Below are 24,495 nucleotides of genomic sequence, written 5' to 3'. Positions count from 1 at the left end.
ATTATTTTGAAGTATTCTATTATTACCTCAGATTAAATTTTTAAACATCGAGTTAAAAATAAAATAATGTCAAAGAACTTAATTTATGAAATTCAAATTTATTTGTATTTATTAAACTATTTTAACTTCAGCAGTCGGAGTTGTTTGAATTGTAGAAAAATTAAAAACAAGATCAGACTTGAGTTCTCTATCTTCAAAAAAAAAAAAAAATTGTTTTAAGTTTGTCACTGAAAAATATTATTTTAAGTAAGATGCGTGTGAATACTTGGTTATATTTTATACATTCATTTTTTCTTTTCATTCATAAAATTGTTGTTTTAAACTATGGTCTAAGATCATAATTAGAAGTATTCTATTAGTACCTCACTTAAAATTAGTACACATATCAAGCTAGAAATAAAATAATGTCAATAATTTATGAAGATACAATTTATTTGAATTTATTGAATTATTTAAACTTGAGAAGTCGGTGTTCATATAATTGTACATTAATAACCATGGTCAAAAATTATAATAATTATATACGCATTTAACATTACTTGATTAAAAACTTCATTCGCTTCAAAAATATATAAATAGGAAATAACAGTCGACATGTGTGATTTGAAATATTTTAAAAAAAATACTTTTGTTACTTCTCATTCAAGTCTTGAAAATGGGAGCCTGTTTTTGAGCACTTGAAAAATGTCGACTGTTATTTTCTATTCATATATTTTTGAAGTAAATGAAGTTTCTAATCATGCAGTATCATACCGCTTTAGTTTGTTGGGATTATTTTTAGCACTATTTTGGTACTACCTCATATAAAAACAACTTTTAGAGATTTTGCAGATTTGTTTTGAGTTGCTGTTGATGGTTTACACGTACTGCTCGTACAAAATCAATTTAATAATGATTGCTAAGTCTTAATTTTAGCATAGTGTTCCATATTACGAACTCTATATTCATAAACATTTTTTTCCTTGTACTACTTTAGTACGTGATGCAGCTGAAGTAATATTGGTATGCGAATAAGTAATTAAATGAAACGATTGCAATTTGTGGCAGTAGTATCAAGGTTGCTAACCGAGTATTTTCGATGGCATGGTTAATTACGCAATTGATATAGCACAGCTGTCAGATAACGAATTGAATATTGTGCTTGCTGGCCTGAGTACATAACTCGATCCCGAGAGAATATTCTTTTTTGTTCTTGTGCTCAGTTATGCTACCACAAGAAATGTTTAATGACTTGAAAGTGACCTTAATTCACTTATGCAATATTTCAAAAGAACGGTAATGTTTATCATCTTTTAGGAGTTTGACAGGATTTCGCTCTGAATTTTAATTTTTTTTTATTGCTTTTGTAAAAGGTAGACTGATGTAAGAATTCTAGAATACTTTGTGATTGTAATATAAATTAATTTTGTAACATTTTTTATTTATTTTTTTCATAAATTTTAAATAATAAATGCAACAAAATATTATTGGTATATTCTAAAAAAAACATGTATAAATTGCATAAAAAATTTTTATATTTAAATTTTTACGCATCATGCTTTTGTAAAATTTAGCACTCACATTTTTGTTTATAGAAATGATTTTTTTTTAAATGTAATTTGATTAAAATACTTAAATATTGACGAAGCTACAAGCACATAAAACACCACAGAAGAGAGTGAAAATGTAAAAAAAAATAATAATAAAATAAAATAATTCGTTTAGAATGCAAAAGTTAATTTACAGTTAATTAACAGTTAAATAAATATAGTTAATTGTTTACAGTTAATTTTTGATACAAATACATAAATTTAATCTCTAAGCTATAAAATTTTATGCCAGGATTAAAACTTTAATAGGCTAGGAATCGTAAACGAATAATGTGAAGCGGAAAGATGTACGTACTTTATGCTATAAAACTTCATTTGCTTCAAATATAGGTAAAGTAGAAAAACCATGATATTTCAAGCTCTTTCTTGTTTTCAACTTTATTCATTTTTCATTCTCATCTACCGCTGTTTTTCTAGTCTTGTTTCCCAATTTTATTTTCTATTTTTCGTTGGCAACTTTACGTTCTCTGTTTCAAATCATTTTTGTTTCTCCCATTCACGTCTGGTGAGTCTTGAGAATGGACGCTTATTTTAGAGCACTTAAAGTATTTAAGTTTTAGTACAGTTAAAGCTCAGATAATTCGTTACGGCAAGATGACATTTATAGTTTAAAATTATAGCTTTGCTTCATGTGGGAGACACTTAATATCTAATATAAAAATTATGATTAATAATATCTAAAAATAATATTTCGAGGAATAATATCTAAAAGTAATATCTAATAATATCTAATAAAATAATATCTAATAAAATAATATCTTATAAAATAATATCTAATAATATCTAAAAATAATATCTCTCTAATAAGGTCTCGAAAAGGGAAATATAATTAAGTTTGAAATTAAAGTACCGAATTCACCAGTTTAATCGAAAAGGGTCGTATAACATTTAAATCCGTAACTGCTCATCAACTGAGATTATGTGAATACTCCAATTCTCAATCATTATGTCTGATAACTTTAAAAGCCAACATTGGTTAACTATAATAATTCTTCATCCACTCTAAATGCACATACTATCAGAATGTTTTCGAACGCAATCGAAAATAACTCTGATGCTTAAATTATTATCAGTATTTAAAAAAAAATTGAGACCACTATTGTTTCTATCCTAAGTGCTGATAAATCTTCATCTTTATTGAGAAATGTCATCCGACTTGTAAACCAATTCCAGTCTTTCTTGGCATACATAGATTGAAACAATCTATACATATGGTAATAACGCTACAAATTTTATTCTGAACTTTCAACTTGAACAATACAGGTTTATTTAAAGAGGTGATATTTAAAGGAACAAAGTGGCGCCGAAAGTAGTAGTTTTTTTAACCCTTTTCCTGTTCTTTAAGAACTTGCAATTTTTTTACTTTTTTGTATCGGTACTATAATCCTTGATGACGAGAAGTGAAATTGGATAAAAATTAATATCAGAAATTGAAAATGAAAAAATAAATATCACTATTGAAATTAATACCATGTGGTTAAATTTGTTTGCAATAAAGTTTAGAATTATTAAAGATTAAACACGAAACTAGTTTAGTAAATACTTATTTTAGTTAATCCTTCTAATACAAAAAAAAAGAGAAGTTATTAAAGAATTATGGCGTTGCATTAACTTCTTGAAAAAATTTATGAAGTCACTTAAACTCGTGGTTTTGATCAGAGCAAACAAACACATTAAAATTAAATTTTAACGCAACATAAATACAATTTCAAAAATCGCAAGGCAACTACAGTCTGAATATCGTCCGACTATTTTCGTCCAGAGCTTAAAAAACTTGGAAACAGGGTAAAAAACTTCGGTGACCCCTAAATCACTTTTAGCACATCTTGATGAACTCAATCAATCAGAAGTAAAATATATTTATATCTTTTTTGTAGCTTTTGCAAGACGTTTTCATATTTTTAACACCTACAATTTTTCTAGTAGGAATATTTTAAAAACTAATAATGCCACGAAAGGACAAAAACTTATATTAACTTTTTCAAAATTAATTTAAATAAGATTTTTGAGCTATTAAACCAAAAAAGCAATTTTCTTTGAATTTAATCATAATTACAATTTTAGCATATATAAGACGCGTCAAACCTATTCAAAAGATCCACTTGGTTCAACAATGAAAGAAGACCCCCCAGATTTGCAGCTTTTGTTTGACAAAACGTGACATTTTCATATTTTTAACGCCATCACTTTTTCTAATAGGAATAATGTAAAAACTAATAACGCCTTAGTAATTCAAAAACCTATATTAACTTAGTCAAAATAAATTTGAATAATAATTTTTTTGAGTCATTATGTAAAACCGAAAACTAATCTCTTCCCTACCGAAATCAATCATAATTACAATTTTAACATAAATTGGCCCAAACTTATTCACAACTCATTCACAATTAAACGATCAAAAAAGATCCCAAGGAATCCTAAAGAATCTTAACTCATTCACAGAAGCTCATTCACGTATGCTCATCATACGCACCTGCACAAAAGGTTAATCTTCGCTGGCTCAACAATGATTACAGACACTCATGATAGCTCCAGCATTCCTGAGCAATGAAACCTCCTATCTCGTCCCAGTAGCGAAGATGCTGAACATCTTGGGGTCAAGGCCGATACCTGCCGTAGCAAGGTCACGAAGCTGCAGTTCGTTTTCTTTTACAACAGTCTACCTTTATCACGTTCATCGCCTGATTTCTCCACGGGACACTCTTTTCCATATCATCAAATCAAAAATATTTAAATGGGTATTTCGTCAGGACAAAGTAGAGCAGATTTGTCACTGATGCAAATCGTAACCATTTTCAAATCAGTGACAACAAAAGCAATCCCAGCTTAGTAGGTATATCTCGGCTTTGTTGCTGCTTTTTAACAAAACAACAAGTTTAATATAATCTTCAGATAACGCTGTTGTTTTTCGTCAAACTATTTATAAAAGACGTGGATGAAATTTTTTTTAAATAAAAGTTTTAAGAACGGGAATAGTATGACGTAAATTAAAACGGTGATACCATTTTAAAAAATTAAAAAATTGTTGTGAGTTTATATACCGTTAGTATACATTGTTTGAAAGTTTGGAGTATTTGGTGCAAACGTGCTGCGTCATTAAAATTATGGTTTAAAGTTGAATCGGTTTTTCTGAAAATGTACTCAAACTAAATAATTCTAAGACATGATATAGATGAAAAATAACACTTTTTGAACAAAAGTTTTAAGAACAGCAATAGTATGAGGTTAATTAAATCGGCGGTAGCACTTTTTTTTAAAAAAAAGTTGTTCTTTTCCATTACAGAAATTTTCAGATCTTGAGGGTACATTGTTGGAAAGTTTAGAGCGTATGGTGCAAATATGCAGCATCATTAAAATGCTGGTTTAACGTTGGATTGATTTATCCACAAGTATTGTACTTAAACTAGATAATATTTTATTCGGAAGTTTAGAGCGCATGGTGCAAATATGCAGCATCCTTAAAATTATGGTTTAACATTGAATCGAATTTTCCCAAAGTGTTGTACTTGCACTAGATAATTCTAAAACAAGTGTTTTGAAAAACTAATGCTTTGTCTTATTAAAAGAGTCATCTTGTACTAATATTCACCGTTATCAAGCTATAGTTATAGTTTTCTACTCATAAAACTTTAAAAACTATAGCTTGATAACCTAGTGAGAGAAAAAATGCTCTCGCAATTAGAAATTGGAGAAAAAAGCTTAGTCACTTAATTTTTGTACAAAGAGACGTTTTGTTTTTAAGAAAATTGGAAAAAAAAATTACCTCCAACTAACTCTGTGATCTGGACTAGACATTTGAGAAGGAATTTTTCATTAATTATCTTGTGTTTTCATACTAAATTTTTAAAAAAAAAAAACGAAATTGTTAGAACCAACGTTTTTAGGGCAATTCCAATCCATATTTATTAAAGAAAGCCTACAATTTTTTTTTGTTGCTCTTATGCTTTTTTTTTTCCTTTCCCCCATGCAGCGTTTATCAATACCTGCTTTTCATTAAAATTTCTTAATTGATTTTTCCCATAAAAATATTACTTTTTTTAAAAAAGAGATTCCTAAATAAGTTTCTAATGACATATAATGTCTAAAGATCATGAACACATAGACGATATGAATAATAATTTATTATTATAAATTTCACACTTCATTCATGCTTCACACGACACCTCCCCTCCCATATTTTTCGATTTAAAATAAATTTTTAACTGACACAAACATTTCTAGAACTGTATGAAACTTTATTAAAATAAATTATTATTTGCCTAAAAAATCATTTCAAAGCATTTTTCTAATTTTAGTTTCAGTAGTTTTGCACCCCGTGTTATGCAAATGTGAGTTAGTTCAATCAAAAAGGAGACTTAATTGTCCCAATGCTTGATCCAAGAGTTACCCTTTCTTCTGAGTTAGGTTCAAAATTATAAGCCAATTATAAGCCTTTTTTAACCACAAATTCTCTTTCACCTCCATTAGTAAATTAAAATTTAAAACATAGAGTAAAAAAAATTGCGCAAACCTAGAGCAGACCATGAAGTTTCAATGGGATATCTGCAAGTGACGTAGAGTGAGTATCTCGTTCCTGATTGGTTGTTGAAACGGGGCATTTGTTTAAGTTCGCAACTGTTCTTTCCATTCTATTTTGATTAAGTCAATCTCGTAAAGTATCAATTCTCTTAAGTGACCATTTTCTTTCACAAAGATTTCAATGCTAAGGCAGGCGCGAAGTCATGTAAAACATAAAGTCACTAGTTATGCATCGAAGTTGCCAGGTTTTACAAAACAAAAAAATATGTCACGGTTACAATAAAATATACAAATAAATAATAAGTCTAAGTTAAGTAAAAGACGGAAATGAGAAATATTTATATATAACAAATTTAATGTGTGATACGGCGTTGCATTTAATTAACTTCACTTTCATTATCATTCTAACAATGGAAAGGCTTAGCTCGACTTTAACACGCCATTTTGTTTATAAACGTTCAGCTGGCTCTGAGGTCATGTGTCATAGGTCTGGGTATCAGTGATCTTCTTCTTCCTGAAGTGTAAGTGCCCAACTGTTGAAAAATAATTTCAAAATATCAAAATGCAAGCAAATTATTGGCAGAGAACTTATCCTAAGCTATCCTCTAATAATTCGTTTGCATTTTAATATTTTGAAAATTTCTTTTCAGTATTCGAAACTTCATTCAAATTTTTCTTAAATTCTAATTAAAAATTTGAAACTTCTTCAAATTTTTAATTAGTTATGGAGGAGAAAGCGAGTTTGCGATGAAAACTTTCTCCCGTGGTATAGCGTCCTCTTAAGTTTATGAAAGAAATATCTGAGCTGGAATTGCATTATACATTGCCTAATCGTGAATTTTAGCACTGAATTTTATGCTCGAGTAACTGACACGTTCATTTAAGAAACACCCGTAAACAAGTGCCATTGGTGTGTAGCTAATACTTTTCACTTGTCACCAAATCACCTCGAAAGTGAATACAAATCAGTGAGTGAAAGAAAAAAACAGCTTTCTTTTTCTTCTTTGGAGATGGCATCAACTTTTTATGTCATATAAACGTCATTTTCTAAATGACGTCATGCCAGCTCATATCACTCATCCATAGCGCTTGTCGAGCACAACAAACAAAAGAATGACTTTATTTATTAGTGGTATTCTCGGAAAAGGATATATATCAATAGCTAATTTGGAATGTGATTAACATGTTCCATTAGTTCTATTACTGTGTTTAACGTTAAAGTTTGATATAAACCAATATTTTTATTCTAGTTTTAAAAAAAACTATCATATTATGATAAAATTTAATTGCTTTATAATTAAACAGTAAAATGTGGTAAGAAATAAATATATTTTTCCTACACATATATTTTCCTATAAATATATTTTGGTATTCTCGGAAAAGGATATATATCACTAGCTAATTTAGAATGTGATTAACATATTGAATTAGTTCTATTACTATGCTTATTGTTAAAGTTTGATATAAACCAATATTTTTATTCTAATTTCTTTTTTAAAAAAACTATCATATTATGATAAAATTTAATTGCTTTATAATTAAACAGTAAAATGTGGTAAGAAATAAATATATTTTTCCTACACATATATTTTCCTATAAATATATTTTGGTATTCTCGGAAAAGGATATATATCACTAGCTAATTTAGAATGTGATTAACATATTGAATTAGTTCTATTACTATGCTTAATGTTAAAGTTTGATATAAACCAATATTTTTATTCTATTTTTTTTTTAAAACTATCATATTATGATAAAATTTAATTGCTTTATAATTAAGCAGTAAAATGATGTAAGAAATAAATACATTTTTCCTACACCTAAGAATGTTTGTTTTAGTTAATGTTTTAACCAACTTATAAAGAAAGGAAAATAATTTTCTTGAACTTTTTGTCCCAATACAGAGTTAGAAGGATTTGCGTTATTTTGAAGCAAAATAAAACCGAAAACAAATAGGATAACTGAACTATTGCTTGAACATGGCAAATGGAAATTTTATTCGTGCTCGAAAATGCCGACAAAAGTACATGAAAAATATTGAGCAACATATTGGAAAAATGTGTTGAATTATGACTTTAAATGAGACAACGCTTGAGAAAATGGGCTGTTACTGTATGTTCAAGCTATTACCTTTAACTGTCTTTTGAAATTTTTTGTGAGTAGAACTGGTAATAGTTATTAAAGTTAATTTTTATACATTCTGTGACATACAGATGACAGGAGCTTGATGATCTCATAACAAGAAGTTACAGATCTAAGATGATGTCACTCTGTGTGGCACTGAATGGTCAGTCACTAAGCATGGTGTAAAAATCATTATTTTTTCTCTTTCCAACGCTATTTTTCACTGTAAAAGCATAAACCGTTTTATAATAAATATTTTATTGAGAAATGACTAAATATTTTACATGTTAAGAGCATAAATCGCTTTACAGTAAATATTTTGTTGAAAGACTAAATATTTTACTTTGTTGAAGCATATGTCAATTTTTACTAAATATTTTGTTGAGAGACTAAATATTTTACATTGTAAATGTCTTTTTTTACATAAAAATTTGTTGATGGACTAAATATTTTATATTTTAGCAGCAAAGGTCATTTTATACTGTAACTCTGAAATACCCGTATCTCAATGTGACACGGATCCTGCAATATTTATTAATTTTTTGTTAATGTCAAAAGGGTTTTATTCAGTTATTCCGAACAGCAGAGTGTGATGTCGAGGTGAAGGTAAACCTGTGGTCGTTTCCTTGACCACAGCCTTTCACTATACCAGACACATCTTCGCAAGGTCATCGTCGCTCATCTTCTTTTTCATTCACGTTGCTACATGAAATTTTTTTCAATTAATTAATTTCTATCATTATTTATTATTCCAATAATTATATATATATATATATATATATATATATATATATATATATATATATATATATATATATATATATATATATATATATATATATATATATATATATATATATATATATATATATATATATATATATATATATATATATATATATATATATATATATATATATATATATATGAATTACTCAGTTGAATTCGATTGAAACATACTGGTCTTGGTACATTTTGAATAAAGTTCAAAAACTTTTTCACTGAATTTTACCATACTATCATTGATAAACCTTTCGACTGATGTACATTATATTAGCATTAATAAACTTTATTAGACAAGATTATATTGTTCTACGGGTAGTGGTCTTGGTAATATTGGATGAAATATAGTGGTCTTGATATACTTTGATTGAAATATAGTGGTCTTGATATACTTTGATTGAAATATAGTGGTTTTGATATACTTTGATTGAAATATAGTGGTCTTGATATACTTTGATTGAAATATCGTGGTTTTGATATACTTTGATTGAAATATAGTGGTCTTGATATACTTTGATTGAAATATAGTGGTCTTGATATACTTTGATTGAAATATAGTGGTTTTGATATACTTTCATTGAAATATATTGATCTTCGTAAATTTGTCTTGGTAAACCAATTCTCATTTGCTTCTTAAACAATTTCAAATAAAAAATTATTCTAGTAGGCTAATAAAGCATAAATTTTAATAGGTACCTACGCCCGTAATTATACATTTTATTGAAAAAGTAAGGTTGAAATAGTCGCATTAAATGCTTATAAGAATTCGATTTCGCTTTTCGTGAATAATTCTTCTAATGGTATGCATAATACTTTAATTTAAAAATCAAATAAAAGAACAGGAGATTTTAAAAAAAAAAAAAACAATTTAAATGCAGAGAAACATCAGGAAGCTGCTTACTTTTTTTTCCTTTTAAAAAGCAGTTATCAACTTAGAAAATCAACTAAGAGTGTTTTGAAACTTTACTCAACATGTTTTTCTGCTAAATTCTTCAGTTTTAAAATTAGTTTGCGTGTTTTGAACGTGTTACTAGTTGCTGAGCTGATTATAAAATATTTTTTATTACAAAAATGAACGCTTGCTCAAAGATTACGGATCCAAAATTGTGTACAATGCATTTTTTTCTGAAACGTGAACTAGTTCAAAAAGATCATAACTAGATCCTTTTTTTTTCTTGTTGGAGGATATATAAATCTCGACTCAGAGATTCAGCCGTTATCTCCTTTTTGGCCTTGATTACAATAAAGAACGCGTTCTACATTTTTGTTTTCTCGACCACAATCTAAGAGCGGCTTCTTGTCTTAGAGCTTCCAAAGAGGCGTATCCAATACCGGAGGTTACTTCTCTTACCTTGCGTACTTCGTAAGCTCTTTATTGCCCCACGGAAAATCCAAGCAAACGTGCATGAAATCCAAAATGTCCACTTAAACCTATGAAAAGTGAAAGAAGACCAATTTTATCTCTAAAAGGCAGCCATCTTGTTTTACACTTTAAGTACACTTTTCCTTTTGTATCCGAAAGGCATTCCAAATTCGAAAGATGACCTTCTATTTATAAGTGCGGGATATTGTTCAAGAATTCATCTTCTCAATATTTGTTAGTTTTAACTCTCATCAGAAATTGAGAAGTTTATTTTTCTTGATTTTTTTAAATTTTTTTTAAAGAACTATCGTTGAACAGCCGATCCAATTTTAGGTTTACGACTACTAATGTTTAACTCCATAGTCTTGCAATTTTGAACCCAATCCAAAAGACAAGGGAACTTCTGGATCGAGTATTGGGATAAATTTGCTTTCGTGCAAGACCTTTTGATGTAGCTAAACCACATTTGTAGTTTGTACATGGAGAGGGAAATCACGTAAAACTCCAACGGTTAGTCTGACGGCAAGGGGATCCTAACCCATGCTCCGTCTACCACTGAGAATATTTCCCATCAGCACTGTGGTCGGTACTAGCCGGAAGCGGAATTCGTATTTATCAGCCATGGCTGTGATTCGAACCCGGTTTACCTCATTGGGAGGCGAGCACTCTATCCTCTAAGCCACCACTGCTCTAAATCTTGATTTTTGAAAGTTTTTATAAATATGCGCTACTAATTTGCTGACACACAAGCCAAAATAAAATTTATTTGTGTATTGAGTAGCCTATTGAAAGAAGATATTAAATAACAATTTGAAAACTCTCAGATTAATCAGATTCACTTTATGGACGTATGTCTTAAAAATAAGTTGGCTTTCGTTAGAAAAGTATGTTTTAAGCCTGAAGATGCTAACACGTTCTATAGTTTATATTTAATATAATCGACTCAAATATATATAATTGACTTAGCTTTCATTAAACTCTTTGATGAAAATTTTCGCTCACAAAGTAAATTGTATTGTTGCTAACCATTAACCCATTTAATTCACTCAACATGCTCTTCATTTAACTCTTCAATGAATATTAATGAGTACGAAATAAATCGCATAAATATATATACACTCAAAGATATATCACTGTGAATTTATTAACATTCGTACATACTTTTTTATGGGAAGGAAAGAAAAAAAGAACTTTGCGCATGTGAGTTGTAAGCTAAACTTTTCAAACAATGCAAAAAAATTACAAAAAGATGGGACTCATTACTTCTCACAAGAACAGGAAACCTTGAAAATCCGCTTTGCGTGTTTTCTACGAGGAATAAAACTGAGAAATTGGGCGTCCATTGTAATCTTCCACTCTTTATTTTTGAGGGCTATTATATTTGAAGGATGGAAATATGTAGACGTACTAAATAAATGATCTTCTCTCTTACAGCCCCGAATCCTATACTACCAAAGAAATTTTTTTTTCTTCACACACAACATACTTACTGAAAGTAATCATTAATGATAGTTTCTCAGAGAGCATTTATACGAAAGGCTGATCCTGAAAGCAAGAGGATGGCACTGCTCGGTTATCAGTTTTCATGTTTTCCCTTTCTTCAAAAGAGGTTACTGAAAAGTTCCATTTCAATTATTTATAATAAATTTTTCTACTGAAATAAAGTATTGTTCGCAATTCACCATAGGCTTAAGTATAGTCGCTTTTTCTGTCATTATTTGCATCTATAGTCATGTTACATTTATTAACCACCTAGATCAGTGCTTCCCAAAGTGTGGTACGCGTACAATTCATTCAGAAAAAGTACATTCTTGTGGCCTGATTTAGCAACTTAGATTATGGTCAGCAGAAATTAACATGCACATTTGCATCGAACCATTTAGATTGAATCTTAGTTTGTGAAAATCTGATCGAAAGAGAAATGAAACTTTCAATCATTTTTATCTGACAATACCAAAACAATTTCGTGTCTTTAGCTAATAGGTGATATTTTTAAATGTGTACTAGCAACCCCAATTGAATGTTTTAGGCCAATTGAATGATTTTATGTGACAGTAATTCAATCTCTTAAGAGGACACGAATAGTGAGAGAGAAACCTTTACGTCAAATTCCTTTTCACTTCAAATTGTTTTATTTTTAATTATGTTTTTCTTTTTAAATATTACAAATTTTAAAAAAAATTAATATAAGCTTAGAGGTATCTAGGTAGGTAGGTATTTTATTTACGTCGCACTAAAGCTGCACGTTGCAATAAAGCTGCAATTCTTCTTTGCAGGGTATGACTGGACAATGTCTGCTCATAACGCTTTTTGTCTAGTTTATGGATAGAGAAATGTCCAGTAGCGGCTTTTTTGCCTTAAAATAAGTCGCTCTATCGGTTTAATTAATATGTAGCATTATATATTCTTCATTGCAAATAATCACATTAAATAATACAAACTATAGATAGTATACTCGAAGGTAGGTACTTTATTTACGTCGCACTAGACGCCGCAGAATGGGCTATTGGTGACAGTCTGGGAAACATCGCTGAAGATGATCCGAAGACATGCCATCGCAATTTTGATCCTCTCCAGAGGGGATGACTCCTCCGCTTTGTCAGCCCAATGACCTGCTCACGAAATCGAGCACTTAGAATAATTTAACGAGGATCGATACCGCGCACCTTTGGTCCCTACGTATGCTGATCTGAGTCGTCTCCCACCCGCTTACTGACCTCAGCCAGTGATGCTTGACTTCGGTGTGCTACGGGGAACCCTGTATCTTTACGGTCAGTCCACTGCGGGACTTAAAGTTTAGAGAAAATGGAGTTCAGGTAACCAAAAATATAAATAAGCATTTTAAAAATATCAAAATGCTAACAAATTATTCCAAGATTACTTCCACTCCGTAATCCCGAGTAGTCTTTCCGTAGTTTGCTTGCCTTTTGACATTTTGAATTTATTTATTTTTTTAGCATTTGAAACTTTATGATTTACTTTAGGTCTACCTAAACTTACTTTTCTCTGTGAATTTAAAATTGCTCACGTAGACGAAACAGAATTTACCATGAAGGGATTCTGCCATGGTATAGCATCAGTCATAAGTAATATAATCAATGAATATAAATACCTAAAGTAATTCTTATTCAAACTAAAAAAAAAATTATCATAGTTTGTTTGCCTTTTGATATTTTGAATTTATTAATTTTTTTTAGCATTTGAAACTTTATGGTTTACTTTAGGTCTACCTAAACTTACTTTTCTCTGTGAATTTAAAATTGCTCACGTAGACGAAGCAGAATTTACCATGAAGGGATTCTGCCATGGTATAGCATCAGTCATAAGTAATTTTTAATCAATGAATATAAATACCTAAAGTAATTCATACTCAAACTAAAAAATAAATTAATTTAATATATCAGAAGCTGTTAAACATTATTTTTATTCATAAAAGTACGATAGTTGTTTAGCTTTCCAAGGAAGTTTAATGTCACATCCATCACAGATGTCGTTCTTTAATGATGTCCCAATTCTTCTGACTATTTATTAAAATATGACAAGAAGGAAAATGATTAACTGTAGTTCTTTTCAAGGTTGGTCAGTTCAGTAACTGGAGTCATTTATCTCAAATTCTGGTTTTTCTGATAAATATTTTCTTTTCAGCTCTTTCATTTTTACAAGAAATCGTTTCTGTCGCCATATTTCTTTTCAAATTGTGTTGCGTCGAGAATGAAATATTGAAATATTATATTATTAATACGGTCAGATGCTGATAAATTAAATGTGCGTCATTTTTATTGAAATTTGCATGAAAGGTAAATCTCATAATTTGAAAAGAAAAATTAAGCTTTCACTTTTATCGATTTGCTTTCTACTTTGTTGCATCCTAAGGTTTTGTTTTCACGTTGCACAGATGATTTAATGTATAAAAATAATGTAAATTCAGTGGGTTACGCATCGAACATTTCGAAGAAATGCCAAAATTAATTTTATTTTTACCTGTTAACTTATATTTTATATGAACCTTTTAATTTTATTTCCATGTTTCGTGCTGCTGGAATCTAAACTTTTTTGAGCATCAGATTGACTAAATGCAGACTAAAATGTTGACAGCTAATTGTTTATAAATATAACGATTGTGCTGATTACAAAAACAGCGTCATGAAATTGTCTTATAAACTTTGTTTTTAAAGCAAGAGTACCATATGGGAGTATAGTAAAGTGAAACAGTAGAAGCTCCTTACTAATAATTTTTTTAAAAATAAATATCTCGTGCAATTTATGCAAACTTTAATTTTGTTGTATTCCATATCATCTATAAATCAAATAAAAATAACTAAAATTCACATTTTGAAAAACTGTGATGTGATTTTCAATTATTTTCTTTCCTTGATTTGCATATATATTACCTTAACGAAAACTGTTTGAAACTAAAGCCAAAAATTTTGGGAGATGCCCTCGTACATGAATTTGCTGCGAAAGTTTTTTTTTTCTTTTTTAAAAAACCTTAACTCTTTCTTAATGTTATTAATTTTTAAAAACCAACAGTCTAACTTTGGATATTCAGTAAGTTGAATATTAAAATATCATGTGAACTTTATACGTATATTATATATATACACACACATGCATATAAATTTAACTTTTTGTTATCCGTGTTGAACTGACATGTGTTTGAAAAACTAAACATAGACCCTCAAATACTTTTACTTTCTCTGATCTTTTCTGGAAATCTAGAATCCAGGCAGGTTCGCAAATAGGGTGCTCTGACCGCAGACACCTTCTTATCAATTTGTCGACAAGTATGATTATCAAGTCATTCCACTGACATTCACTTTCTTGTTAAGTTCTTGGAAACAATAGACGAAACTACTTCTAGTTTAAAAGAAATGCCAGACATTTCACTCAGCGGTGTGCGTTAAGTACAGTGCCACCTGCTCTTTTAGAAAATATAAAAATATAACACACGATTTATTGCACAGATTAAATTTGATACTGAGTTTCAAAATCGAATTCACAGTTTACCCGTCTTTTAAAAGACAGAATCTTTTTTCTTTTTTTTAAATTTTACAGCTTGCGTCTACCATTTTACTTTGAAATATGTGTTGTCATTGACTAGTTAACTCTAGTCAATGACAACAACGTTTAATTCAACGTTTAATCAAATGTTTTTAAAACTATAATTGAATAAGAGTTACATTTCTATTACGAGACTGTTGGAAATTTGGGCGCTGTTGAATTATTATAGCGTACAAATATCCAGAAACCAATACAGTCTCAAGTTAAACCATATTATCGTGTAAATTAAACTATTTTAAACTTAATTATATAATAATATGGTTGAGCTTATACCTCAACCGTATTAAGATTGTTGCCAATTTATACAATTTGATTCAAAATACGGATATTATAACCCAACGTTGGATTATTACTCAAAAAGTTACAGTTATTAAAGCATTTGCATTGTGATAAATGATTTTATATATTTTTTCGTATCTACTTTTGAAATTTTTCTTTCTCAATCTTTGAAATGATCTGTATTTCGTTTTTGGAAGCTCGTAATAGCAACTTATAAGACATTTTTTACGAAAGTTTTTGTCCATGAAAAAAGAATCGTTATTAAATTTCCAAACAGTTTAGATGTAAAAAATATGATTTTGAAAATAAGAATGCGTAAAAATTTAGTATAAAAATACTTATTTTGCTGTGATTAAGAGGTTATGGTAATTGGTTCATAGATAAATGCGGCAGACACCACTAAAGGTGTAAGGGAAGGTTTTCTATCTTCCTACTATGTGCGATTTTGGATAAATAAAAACGAAGTAAATTGGAGACATCACAACATTTAATATACACAGTTATTTACAAGTTAATATAAAATATATAAATCCATTAATACTTTTACATCCCAATGTCTGGAACGTCAATATAGTAATTATTATTATTGCGTTGTCTTAGCAACGTTGTTTTTATTTTTCATAAAACTAAATATAAATGCTTGTTATGTTATTGCTCTTGCGCACCACAGCACTCCCCCCCTAGTGAGTTACTCGAACGATGAAGAACCTCATGTGTAACGTGCTGGAATGCGCACTGTACGTCCAGATCTAGTCACTTGGGGTGGAATAACAAGCTTCACTCTTTTGTTTCCATTGCCTTGCTTTGTAGCAGCTTTAGAAATTGTAGACGATGAAATAGGCCCAAAATTCTTCTCAACCAGTAAAGGTGTTTCTGAAGTCTTTTCAGATTTTGTAGAATTGTCCGAAAAATAGGGCTTTGTTCTATCTATAGACACATTAACTTCTTTTTGCTTCATTTTAACAGTGAAAATTTTATCGGTTCTCTTTAAAACTTTATATGGTCCATGATATGGTTGTTGCAAACTGTGACGAACACTGTCAGTACGGACAAACACGTGTGAGCAAGTTTTTAAATCTTTGAATATAAATGGTTTCTGCTTCGAGTGATGACGAAATGGGACGGGTTTTAATTTTTCCATGGTGCTTTTTAAATTCTGAATGAATTCTGATTGCGCTTCAATGTTTGAATTTTCAAAAAAGTCATATGGTAGTTTTATATTTTCACCATACAAGAGTTCTGCTGGGGTGGCTTGACAGTCATCTCGCAAGGTTGTGCGTAAACCAAGTAGAATAATCGGAAGTGACTTTGTCCAGCTTGGATTTTCATGACACATTATGCTTGCTTTCAAAGTACGATGCCAACGTTCTACACAGCCATTAGCTTGTGGGTGATATGCAGTAGTTCTATTTCTTTTAAAACCAAGTAATTTCGAAATTGCGCACCCTGATCGGTTGTAATTACGCTTGGAATACCGTAGCGAGCGATCCAATTTTTCAATAAAGCATCAGAAACTGTCTCTGCTCGAATATCAGGTAAAGGAATGGCTTCTGCCCATCGCGTGTAGCGATCAATTATCGTAAGGCAATAACGAAATCCTTCTGATGATGGCAAAGGTCCAATCAGGTCTAGATTAATGTCTTGAAATCGTTGACCAACTATAGGATATTCTTGTAATGGAGAATGATTATGTTTAGAAATTTTGGATTTCTGGCATTTCAAACAACTTTTGGTCCAATCACGAATGTCTTTGTTTATTGATGGCCAAATAAATTTTGATGTAACTAATCGAACAGTCGCTTTAATTCCAGGATGTGAGAGATTGTGCACACTTTTGAATACTTGTCTTCTAAAGTTAATTGGAATAAATGGTCTTTTAATTTTTGTGGTTGTATCGCAATATAATGAATGATTAGAGCCAAAAATAGGAACTAGCTCAAATTTCAAAGAAGAGTTTTGAGACGTCATTAAATCTTTTAACTCATCGTCGATTTCTTGAGCTTTGGCTAGGGATTCAAAGTCAATTTCGGAAGTAATTCTTATTTCTTCCAATCTTGAAAGAGCGTCAGCAACCATGTTATCTTTTCCAGAAATGTGTTGAATTTCTAATGTGAATTGGCTAATGTACTCCAAATGTCTTTGTTGTCGGGGTGATGCTTTCTCCAAGTTTTGTCGGAAAGCGTATACCAGCGGCTTGTGATCAGTGAATAACGTAAATTCTCGACCCTCCAACAAATATCGGAAATGCTTAATAGACGAATATGCAGCTAGCAGTTCACGATCATAGGTACTATAATTCTTTTGTGTAGGTGTCAGTCGAACAGAAAAGAAACCTAGTGGTTGCCAATCATTATTGACGAGTTGTTGCACCACTCCCCCTATCGCTATATTGGAAGCGTCTACCATAAGGGCAAGTTTAGCAGATGGCACTGGGTGAGACAAATTTGCTGCAGATTTTAACAATTCTTTGGATTTCGTAAAAGCATTTGAAGCTTCGTCTGACCATTCGATAGTTCGATTATCATTCTTTTTGCTGTTTTTTAAATAATCATATAAGCATGCTTGGTGTTGAGCCGCTTGAGGAATAAATCTTCTGTAGAAATTTATAATTCCCAAAAATCTTCTAAGTTGTTTGACTGTTTTGGGTTTATTGAAATCTTCAATGACTTTGACTTTTTCTTCTGTTGGACGAATTCCTTTTAGAGAAACATTGTGGCCAACAAAATTCACCTCAGCCTTAGCGAAGTTGCATTTACTGAGATTCAATGTTAAACCAAATTGTTGCAATCTCTCAAAAACTATTCTGAGATGTTGTAGATGTTCCTCTTTAGAGCGTGATGCAATTAATATGTCATCCAGATAGACGAAACAGAATTCTAGACCACGTAGAACGGCGTGCATAAATCTCTGGAATGTCTGCGCTGCGTTACGAAGTCCAAAAGTCATCAAAGGAAATTCGAACAGTCCGAATGGAGTACTAATAGCTGTTTTTTCTATATCTGCTGGTTCCATGGGAATTTGATGATAAGCTCGATGAAGATCCAATGTGGAATATATAGTACAACCTTCTAATTGGTGTGTAAAATCATGCAGGTGTGGTATAGGATATCTATCCGGTAATGTAGCTGCATTTAAAGCACGATAGTCTCCGCACGGTCTCCATTCGCCATTTTTTTTCTTGACCAGATGTAATGGACTAGACCAAGGGCTGCTTGATGGTCGGCATATGCCACGCTCAAGCATGTAGTGAAATTCTGCTTTGGTGATTTTTAGTTTCTCTGGAGCCAATCTACGCACTCTAGATGTTATGGGTGGGCCTTTTGTAACAATAGCATGAGTGACATTATGGTTGAAGTTAACTTTATTCAGTTCTATTTTTTCTGAAGATAAGTTTTTGAATTCTTGCAGTAGAGAATGAATATCTGGATCTAGATTATTACTATCGAGGGGTGTTAAAAATGAAGATGGTCCTTTGATTATTTTAGTTGAGACTGTCAATGATGTTAAAGGATCAAGCAAACGTTTTTGTTTAATGTCTACCAAAAGTCCATGTGCCTTAAGAAAATCTGCGCCAATTATTGGCTTTGAGACGTCTGCTATGATGAAATTCCATTTGAAACGTCTTCTCAAGCCTAAATCTAAACTGATAAGTTGCTTGCCGTAAGTTTTGATTGAACTTGAATTTGCAGCATAAAGTTTAAAATCAGATGGGAACAGTTTATTGGGTTTTGGCGGTGGAATTACAGACACGTCAGCCCCAGTGTCAATAAGATAGTGCCTTTTGCTTGATTTGTCAAAAAGAAAGAGGCGGCAATTTGGATGGCCGTAGTCGTTGGCCTCTTCAATCGACCGGCCCGTTAGTTTTCCGAAGTATTTGTTGGTTTTTGAAATTCGCAAGGTTTAACACAGCGATGTGCCCTGTTTCCAAATTTAAAATGGTACCAACATAACTTATAACGAGAAGATTGGGATCTCGAACGACTACGGTCTCGAGCTGTTACAGATTTATCTTGAGATCTACTCCTTGTAATGAATGTATCAAATTTCCTAGTTAATTCTGCAATACTAATCTCCAATGAATTAAATTTTTCGTTACTAATGTTATTATGCTCAAAAGTTTTACTGGATACTTTATCAACTGTACATAACTCTGTTGAGCTAAATATACCAATAATTTTGTCTGCCATCTCTGCCATTTTATCCAAAGAATCAGAGCTAATAGATAATATAGCTTGAACCTGTTGTGGTAGCCTCTGTAGCCAAAGTGATTTTAACAACTCCTCAGAAATGGAATTTTCAGCCAAACCTTTCATTTGTCGCAACAAGTCAGATGGACGCTTATCGCCAAGATTAAGTGTAGTCAACACCTTTTTTAACCTGGCTTCTTCAGAATCTGTCAATCTACTTAACAATGCATTTTTTAACGCGTCGTATTTTCCATTCATTGGCGGGTTTAACAAAATATCCTCTACGAAATCTAAGACATTTTCGTCTAATGAGGCAACGACAATGTTATACTTAGTTAAATCACGAGTAATGTTGCCGTTAGCAAACTGTGCTTCAAGTTGTAAGAACCATAACTTAGGTTTATGTCGCCAAAAAATTGGTGGTTTAACTGCCACTTTGTTTACTTCTAAATTCACATTATCTTGAGTTGATGAATTTAAATTATCGTTTGTGCTTTCCTCCATGTTTAATATAAAGATAATTATAAAATAATGGTAATGCACAAACCTTTCTTTTATCCAAATAAAATCTTCGCACTGTTAAACTAATCACGTCCTGAGGTCACCAGTTGTAAGGGAAGGTTTTCTATCTTCCTACTATGTGCGATTTTGGATGAATAAAAACGAAGTAAATTGGAGACATCACAACATTTAATATACACAGTTATTTACAAGTTAATATAAAATATATAAATCCATTAATACTTTTACATCCCAATGTCTGGAACGTCAATATAGTAATTATTATTATTGCGTTGTCTTAGCAACGTTGTTTTTATTTTTCATAAAACTAAATATAAATGCTTGTTATGTTATTGCTCTTGCGCACCACAAAGGAAGCGATTTTCTATTTTCTCCTTCGCAAATTTTATTTAAAAAAGAAAAGAAAAAATCATGTACAACAAACATAAAACTTACAAAATATTTGCATGCATATTTACGAGCAAAATTATGTACGAAATACTTTTGGTCAAATAATCGGATTTTAGTTTAACTAATGAGTGTTATATTAATTACCAAATAATGCTTTTTTTTTCTTGGAGGTCTGAACCAGTACCAGAAACATGGCGGTTATTTTATAAATCTTAGAGGAGAAAATTTTTTTTATTGATAGCAGCATTTAGATTTTAATAAAAAAAAATTTTTTTTAGCAAGATATGGTAAATAAAATCTTTAAAAACATATGATTATAAGATCTATTAGTTAGGCAGTTAGGCTTTTAAATGTTACTCAAGGTGGTTAAAATTTTGGATACGCCACTCATTTAAATCTTTCTTAACAATCATAAGAGCTGGCAACTTTGCAAAATCAATTTCAAAGAACTTTGGCAGCAAATTTAAAATTGAAACAGCACTTTTATGCTTAATTCGACCAAAATGTTTAGTTCTCACTTTTGAAACCTCAAAGACCTAGGTTTGCTATTTGTCCATGAAAAATCCAGGTGGTTAAATGTTTGCCGACATTTGCATATATAATTATTCATCAAGGTGTTTAATTCCCGTTTCAAAAAATTTATTGTAAAATTTTCTGCAAATACTTGTAAAAATCAATGACGAAAAGTCTAGAAACTTCTGGTCTATATAACGGTGTAAAAGTAAAGCAATAAATTTAATTCTAAACAGTTTATCAATTATCCCTCAGGTGGCTAAAAGCCTTTCTTCATCGAAATTTCACTTTCACTCGCAACACTTTAAGCATAATAAGGCCAATAACCCCAATTTAGGAAGAGATTTTGCAATCCTCAACAAGACTTAAAGGTCAAAAATATATAACACTTTGAAATTGCCGATTTTGTCTTGCATTAATTGCTTAAGTTGTGAAGAAAAAAAAAAGCTAACATTTAATAGATTTGCACGCTGTTTGCTGTTTTAATTTATAAAAAGTCAAGATCAAGAAATTTTCCAGTTAATATCATGCTTTAAAATGCGAGAGAGCAATATTAAATTTAAATTTTATCATATCGTATCCATTTCTTTTCTTGCACTTTTTAAATATCACCAATAATAAACAGTGAAATACAGAAAACAAGTTTAAAAATAATAGATATATAATAAATAAAATAGCAAGCCTGCTACGCTGACAAATCATCTTCAATGCACAATACAATACAGAAAAATTGCGATGAAATACTATCACTTTTTTTGTCGCCATTTTAACTGTTACTTGCCACGAATGTAAACCGATTTCTCTCTAGACTAAAAAATCATAAGCGCCTCTGATTTGGATGTTCAACTTAACGTGGCGTTTTGTTTTGCTGTACTAAAACTAAGATACCAAAAAACGTGATATTTACATCGATGTAAATGTATGATGTGATGATAATTCACAAACAAGTGCAAAAAAAATATGCACAGGGATTGCTATGCAATACGAAAATTTAATGATCGATTATTAAATTTAATAATCGATTCGATATTTATTAACTGTTACACTTTTTTGTAAAAAATACTATGATGGTCATTCAGCACGCTGCAGGAATGCAACTATAGAATGGTAATTTGACGCACAGAAAGGAAGTTGCTGCAATTTTAAGATTTTTTAGAACTTTTTCTCACTTTTTGGTCTGTATTATTTATTGCTTTACCACGCAAAAACAATAAAACTTAAAATTATGATAGTGTGTAGAAAATGTGCAACGAAAATGATGGAATAAAAAAAATAATATTAAGATTCAATTTTTAGCATGAGAATTATGAACTGTTAAACTTTCTGTAAAAAAATATGTGAGCCCTAAGTTTAATTTTTTTTTCAAGTAGATGTCGGTAAGTTATTTACATTTAGGCAATCGTTCATTTCTTTATGATTAAAATATTAACAAAATTATTTACTTTATTTGCAAAAGGTTAAAAAAAAAAAAACTTTTTTTTATATTTTAAAATAGACTCTTAGGGAGGGGAAAAGAGTGAATCAAAGGCAACATTAAAAGCAGAAGGCAAATAATATATATATATATATATATATATATATATATATATATATATATATATATATATATATATATATATATATATATATATATATATATATATATATATATATATATATATATATATATATATATATATATATATATATATATATATATATATATATATTTCTTGATATATTCCTTAATATTTCTTGAATAGGGAAAATGTAAAGTATATATATATATATACATTTTTTTTTATTACTACTACTAATATTGATTTTTTTTTCCAGGTTCATCACGAGAAAGAAAGCGTTGCCAACGGCTACGACAATAACGGTTTTCATCCATGTGATAGAAAAGGTGAAGAAGAAGAATCTTCCAAAGATGACGACCGCTTGCGAATTGTGGTTACAGAAAACGGACGTCGGACAGACGGTGATGTACCGTTGGCCAACGGTCACGCTCACGAAAGATCTAATAGCTATTCGACATCTACGGTGAACGGTACCGCCGTGGTCGTTCTGGGAGAAGAAGAGGACGATGAAGATGTAGCAGATCACAATAACATGGACTCCACACAAAAACCGCTGGATACACGGTTACGTCATTACGTACCAGCTGATGACATGGACAGAAAGATATTGAATGGTTCTGACAGCACGCACGTGTCAATACCTGATGATGCCGTCATCAGTTTCACTACCGGTGGGAGGGTGCGTGTCAAGAATCGCACGTCAAGTAGTCCTCAATCTACAAGGGAAAGTATACCGTTAGAAACTATTCCTACTTCTTACGAAGTTGATGATAAAAAGACACTTGGTCTTGATAAAAAGGCTGAAGTGGAAGCTGAACTGTCCAATAGTAAGAACGGTATATGGGCAGAGACTCATGTGAATTCTGGTGCAGAGGGTGTGTTTAATAGTGAGAAACTTAATGGAACTTCTAAGTCCAGCGACGAGGTTAGCTTGCCGGTCAACAGCCATAGAAAATGCCTGAGGTAGGTTGAAGGTAGGGATGTGATCGCTATGGAATACGATTGCCGAACTGTTTTAAAAACACAAAGTATTGATATTGCAGATTTAATTTCAATTCCTTAGAATAATTTTTTTTAAAGTTTCCACTGTGCTTTATGAAATTATTCAAAAAGTGCATGTTCGAAATCTCACGTGATATAGTTTTTCCGGAACAAAAATCACGTGAGAGTTACGATAAAAAGAACAGCATTTATTGTAAAATATTAAAAAGTTGGAAATTTTTCCGTGCAAAAATTTTCCTGCAATACTTAGTTTAAGTGAGAGAAAGCTTTTCGCTTCCGAAATTTTGTGTCTGAAAACTTTTTTCTCGCACTACACTTGAATTTTTTTCCTCACAATATTTTATCCAAGAAATTTTTTAATGTATACCTATTTATAGACTAGTTTTATATTAAGAAACGAGTAATCCCAAAACATTGAAACATACTTTTTAGTTTGGAAGCGTAAAGCAAACTTAAAAAAAAGAAAACTTAAGAAACTTACAACTTAAGAAAACTTAACAAACTTAAGAAAGAAAACCGACGCTACACATCAGCACTACAACACATGAATAATGAAAACTTATAAGCGAGTTATAAATATAAAAAGGCACAGGTGCCAGTGAATA

At 30.7% G+C, this 24,495-nt stretch overlaps 1 protein-coding gene across 6 annotated transcripts in view; it reads left to right on the top strand.

The window, feature by feature from the left end:
* The window catches only part of LOC107438548 (uncharacterized), a 149,642-nt gene that overhangs the window by 87,338 nt on the left and 37,809 nt on the right, over positions 1-24,495 (top strand). For all 6 annotated transcript variants that reach the window (XM_087157451.1, XM_087157449.1, XM_087157450.1 and 3 more), the window contains exon 2: positions 23,145-23,851. In XM_087157451.1, coding sequence (XP_087013577.1) covers positions 23,145-23,851 — 707 coding nt within the window. The remainder of the gene's footprint in view (positions 1-23,144; positions 23,852-24,495) is intronic.

Source organism: Parasteatoda tepidariorum, chromosome 2, assembly GCF_982258835.1.
Source record: "Parasteatoda tepidariorum strain Cologne lab strain chromosome 2, Ptep-v5.0, whole genome shotgun sequence".
In the NCBI taxonomy this organism is placed as follows: domain Eukaryota; kingdom Metazoa; phylum Arthropoda; class Arachnida; order Araneae; family Theridiidae; genus Parasteatoda; species Parasteatoda tepidariorum.
This window is presented reverse-complemented; position numbering and strand designations above follow the sequence as displayed.